Genomic DNA, 5,347 nt, shown 5'->3' with positions numbered 1-5,347 from the left:
GCTGAAGCTGGAGAGACAGAGTTGGGTCTGGCATAAGTGGCCTTGTGTGTCACCCTGATGTTATTTTAGCAAGTTCTGTGGGCGGGGGGAGGAGTATCCTGGTAGCAGGGAAGAAGGCTGTTTTTGGCTGCCCATCTCTGAAGAAAAAGGGGCAAAAATGGAATCCCTGTAGGTCTAACTCTCCATCTGACTACACTTTTATACTTCCTCAAAGCACTTACTAAATCATCACTAAAAAACTACTTATATAATTATTTGTTCAATCTCACTTCCCCACCAGCCAATAACACCCTTGATAGTTGGGTCTGTCTGTCTCGTTCATCATTGTAGCTATAATGCCCAGCACATAGTAGGTGCTCAGGAAGGTTTGTTGAATGAAAGGTATGAATTTGTTTATTGTGAAGAAGGCTGGCACAGAGGTTTCTTTTAGGCAACTGGGTCGGTGGTGACACTATTAACTGATGGGGAAATCAGGTTTGATTGGAAAGATAAGGGTTTGTTCTTATCAATGTTGAATTTGAAGAGCCTGTGGGATGTTCAGATAGCTCTGTGAAGTTGGAAATTGTTGGAGTTTGAGAATGACTGATGACTCCTGAGAAGGGCCAAACACAGAATCCAGGAAAACTCTTATTAAAAAAAAAAAAAAAAAGGAATGTATCAAATAGAATTCCTAGCAGCCTGATAAAATGAAAATTTTTATCAGTTTACACCGAGTCAGGTGTTTATCCTCTATAGAGAGAGCTGCATTTTGTTTTGTAAACAAGGGTCTCAGGGAAAGCTTTATCGGCACATGAGAGTCAGAACAAATTCCAAAGAACCACATAGGACAGAGGGGACAGTGCCTAACTTCCCAGAAGGACAGAGCAAGTAGATTGCACATCATGCACACTGAACTTTCATCCCAAAGAAATGAAAATATTAGGATGATAGGAAATCACACTAGCAATCCAGTATTTTTTAATGGGCATTTTGTTTGTAATATTTGACTTCAGTTTTTTTTCAGCACAGAATAAAAACTAGAATTAAAAAATATGTGGTGTTAGAAATTATCTCACAACCAATGGTAGGATACTTTTCTATATTTTTAATAAGAAAAGTAAAGATTTAAACTCCTATACTTAGTGCTCATTTTGCCATACAATGAGATATAATTTGGGGATCGACGCAGAAAACTTAGGAATTTTCCTTTTAGGCAAAAAGGCAGAGTCGGAGGAGGAAATGACTGGTATCTCATGTAGCAGAGCGATGATGTCCTTTCAACAAAATGGATTTATCAAAATGAAAACTTCAAATAAGACTTCAAATCAGCTTCTAAAAGTCAGCTTCAAGTTTTTAATCTTTATTGTGCAAAATGTCTCTTGACTCAAAATTTACAATGAAGCCTATAGGAGATAGTGTACAGGTGAGATGTTATCCACCACAGCTTCACCTTAAAAAAACATCGAGTTTACCGTCCGTTTTCCATGAAAGGGAAACCTTACGAAAACACATGAACATTTCCCTCTAAGGGAAAAAAAAGTCTCATGACATCCAAGTTTGGGGTTGTATATTTTTGCAGTGAAAACTATACTTTGTATTTGTTTCTGAAAGTGTTTTAATATTTCACAGTTTAGTGGGCAACTAAATAAGCATTGAAATTACATCCTTTGAATAAGGCTGGCCCTATTTTGTTCTGTCAGATGCAAACTAGAGATTTTAGTGCAAAATACAAATATAAAGCAGACATTTGTTTAAGCAAACAAGCAATTTGTTCGTGTGTGTATCTGATCCTTATTTGAAAGAGATGCAGTCCTCGCTCAGCCATTCACATTTGAAAACTATAAACTGCCCCATTGTCCATTAAAATGACCCTGTTGGCAGCCCAGGACGTGGAACGCCAGCTTCTCCTCCAAGCGACAATGGCTGCATTAACCCAGGGATGTGCTGACAGCGTAGCCACCATGGGAGCCCAGACCAAGTCTTGACATGGGAAAGATAATAGATAGATAAAGGGATTCTGTTACCTTTACCCGCTTTTCCTCTAGGAAAGCACTTTATCGAACATTCGATGCCTGGGTAAGGCAAGCGTGAGCTCCCTGCAGCGCCCCAAATTACCTGATGTTGATTTCAGAAACAGGTTCACAGGAATATTTCAGGTAAACACATTAGGCTTTGATGGTCTTTAAGTCAAATAGAATCTCAACCTAAAAAGGAAGGGATGATCTCATCCCAGTGTTCGATTTCTCCATTTCGTTTATCCTTCTCAGTAGCCTTTGAATCAGACATTATTTTCAGAGTTTGATATATCATGAAACATTTTTAAAATCAAGTTAAAATATGTTGCCAGAATTGCATGTCTTTGTTTAATCTCAGCTTATAGGGGGAAAAGTACTACTGCAAGACAGCACTTTTTCCCCCAAGTGCTATACTGTGATTGACTAACATGCTTTTTTGATAAGTGAATCCCTGGGCAAAGAGTACTAAAATGGTCAGTTTCCAAGGGATGGGACTCCACTTGGGTAATTAATTCACAGTCTTCAAATCATCACACTGTTGCACGTGCTGCCTAAATGGCACATAAAAGTGCTTTTCTAGTTCACACGAGTAGGTGAGCGTTGAGTCAGAAGTATGAAAAAGAAAAGCACTTTCTATAAAAAGTTCAAGTGCCACCGCACCGAGTTTACATTTTTTCTAAGACTTTAAAAGACTTTACATTTTTTCTAATTTATTTTTGTTCACCAGGAAAGGAGAGCTGTTTTGAGAGGATAATTCAAAGGTTCGGAAGGAAAGTGGTGTATGTGGTCATAGGCGACGGCGTGGAGGAGGAGCAAGCAGCCAAAAAGGTAAGAGCTCTCGCTGGCGCGTCTCGTCCTCGAAATCCTGCTCACCGGATGGTTCACACAAGCTCTGTTCCTGTGAGACAGGTCGTGGATGTTCTCAGAACCCTAAGCCCTGAGAAGGGGCCGTGTAGAGTGAGACACGAAGAGATCCTTTCGAAGGGCGGCGTACGTAAGCTCAGGGGTCGTGATCGGCGGATCTTCGTAGGATGAGGACTTCGGTCTGTTGTGGGGGAGCAGGAAAGAAGGCGGGTGCTGGAGCCACCCCCCAGAACAGGCAGCACGCGCGCTGCGCTCACGCCCCTTTCTGCACCCACGGTGGACACTGTCGTGTGATTGCAACTTTGTCACCTGAGCCTGGATGCAACCTAAGACCCTTCCAAACATCATTTCAGGGAGGCTCTACCAGTCGGTCAGAGCCGGCTTGCAAAACTATTTGCAGCCCTAGAGTACAGTGCCTTCTTTTGATCATGAGGTCGCCACCTTGCCCCGAGACACTGGGAAAGGGGGAAGGGAGTGGACCCAACTATGGGTGGCCTGAGTCCCAGTTTGCCCATCATCCTTCTTTATATTCTTCTGCATCCCTTCAAGTATAATTCTGTCCTTGCCCTTTGCAAAAGCTTTCTCATTGATGTATTTTATTGCAGTTTAGAGAGGAGGAAGGAGGGGGACCACAGCCTGGGTCTTCGCAATCCAGTAACTAGCTGCCTTTCCAATCTTTTCCACTCCACTCCTCATCCTGCAGTCGGTCACACGAGTCGCTTGCCTTCCTGTGGCCACGCCTGCCACTTCTTCTCTGAGGTCGCCTCTGCTGAGAATGACCTTTTTCTCCAATGTCCTACTGTTTTTATCTTACTTACATTTCAAAATCCAGTTCATATGCCACCTTTTCTATTTCTCCTGCTTTTAAGAGCTCAGTTATAGTGGCACTTATTTACACTTTAATTGGAGAAGTTGTTGTAAAGGGCTTGGATGCTTGAGCCAGACGGGCTGGGTTCGAATTATAACTCCACCACTTAGCAGTTCTGTGACTTCGAACAAGTTACTTAACTCTTTCTCTTTCCTTACCTGTAAGTGAGGATAATAGCAGCACCTCGTTCATTGGGATAGTTTAAAGATTTGATTTAATTGAGATATGTAAAACCCATAAGAGAGAGGCTGATACGTATAGAGTGTGCAGGAAATGGTAGCCATTGTTTTTATTTGTGTATGTGCCTGTTTCGGCAGTAAAGTGTGAGCTGCAGAAAGGTTGGGAGCTTATTTTGCTTGTTTTTTCATTTGAGACTCTGTCTTTGAAATATTTTATGATGCCCTAAATCTTGGCACAGTCGTACTCTAAATATTTCTTAAATTGAAGAGCATTAAATATTTTATGAGATTGACCAATAGGACAATTTTCCCTTCCCCACATACTCACTCATAGAAATCACTATACGTTTCCATAAAAGATGCAACAACTCAGTTCTTCTGGAACATTCTAGTAAATGCCAAAAATGGTATATAAAGTCATCAGAATGTAGATGCAGCATTAAGCATGACACAGGGTCAGCATTCTTAGAGTCTAAAGATGACCTAATTCACCTTCAGTGCCTGTGAATTCCAGTAAAAACTTAGAAGCTGACCTCAGTTCTTTAAATAATAGATTATTTCAGTTACACCTACAGAAACACAGTGTGCCCGGGAGTCTATGCTCCCGAGTGTGGTCAGTAGTGGTGGGAACCCACACACACCTCAGCTCCAGGGGACCTTGATGCTAAGCAGTATTTGTCACTTAAGCACTAGTTCTGACATTCCAACTTCACCAATGGCCAACCACCATTGTCATCAGGTACATCTGTCAGCCCTTTGGGCTGTCTTCATAAAATGAAGTCTTTCCCTGACTAAATTTAGAATATCCAAAACTCAGCCCTGCCTGGAGAGTTAGAGAATGTTTGGTGGGAGTCCAGATTCAAGTCTTTTTCCTGGGAACGCTTCTGGAACCCCTTCGCCATTCCTGGGCAGGACCTCCTAGTGGCTGGAGGGACATGGAAGTGATTTGCACCTCCAAGCAGCGTGGAACTGAAGAGCAGCATTTCATGCCAAAATGGCTCAGTGCTGAAGGCGTGAATCTGCCTTCCAGGCTGGTCCTTCTCTCTCTCTCGTATTTACCAAAAAAAGTCTTAATTTCAGGAGACGGTTGCCAAAATGTGGCCGTTGAGCTTGTGGTAGGCAGAAGGATGCTTATGAAGGTGATGACTTAAAATGTGAGGAACACAAGTGAAATTCTTTGGGCCCTATCGAGGTTTCTGTGGGCAAGTCCATTCCTAAACCCGTCTGAGCAGTATGTTTCTTAGACGTGTGCCATGGAAGAATGCAACATGGAAAAAGTAAAGGAATTCTTGGTTTGATGTTGGAATGGAAAGTAGTAATAGGACTATGATGAGTATTTGTGCTCTTTGAAGAAACTTTAAATTGTTTCTACTATTTATTTTTGTATGTGATAGTTTTTATTTGGGACCCACACACCCCAACCTACAGCAAAAACAAAAACA

General features: G+C 41.8%; 1 protein-coding gene across 1 annotated transcript in view; it reads left to right on the top strand.

Moving 5' to 3' along the window:
• Window positions 1-5,347, top strand: part of EYA1 (EYA transcriptional coactivator and phosphatase 1) — a 157,771-nt gene that overhangs the window by 136,267 nt on the left and 16,157 nt on the right. Inside the window, exon 15 of the mRNA XM_023534594.1 lies at window positions 2,722-2,822. Within this exon, the coding sequence (XP_023390362.1) occupies window positions 2,722-2,822 (101 nt within the window). The remainder of the gene's footprint in view (window positions 1-2,721; window positions 2,823-5,347) is intronic.

Source organism: Pteropus vampyrus, unplaced genomic scaffold (assembly GCF_000151845.1).
Source record: "Pteropus vampyrus isolate Shadow unplaced genomic scaffold, Pvam_2.0 Scaffold127, whole genome shotgun sequence".
In the NCBI taxonomy this organism is placed as follows: Eukaryota; Metazoa; Chordata; class Mammalia; order Chiroptera; family Pteropodidae; genus Pteropus; species Pteropus vampyrus.
This window is presented reverse-complemented; position numbering and strand designations above follow the sequence as displayed.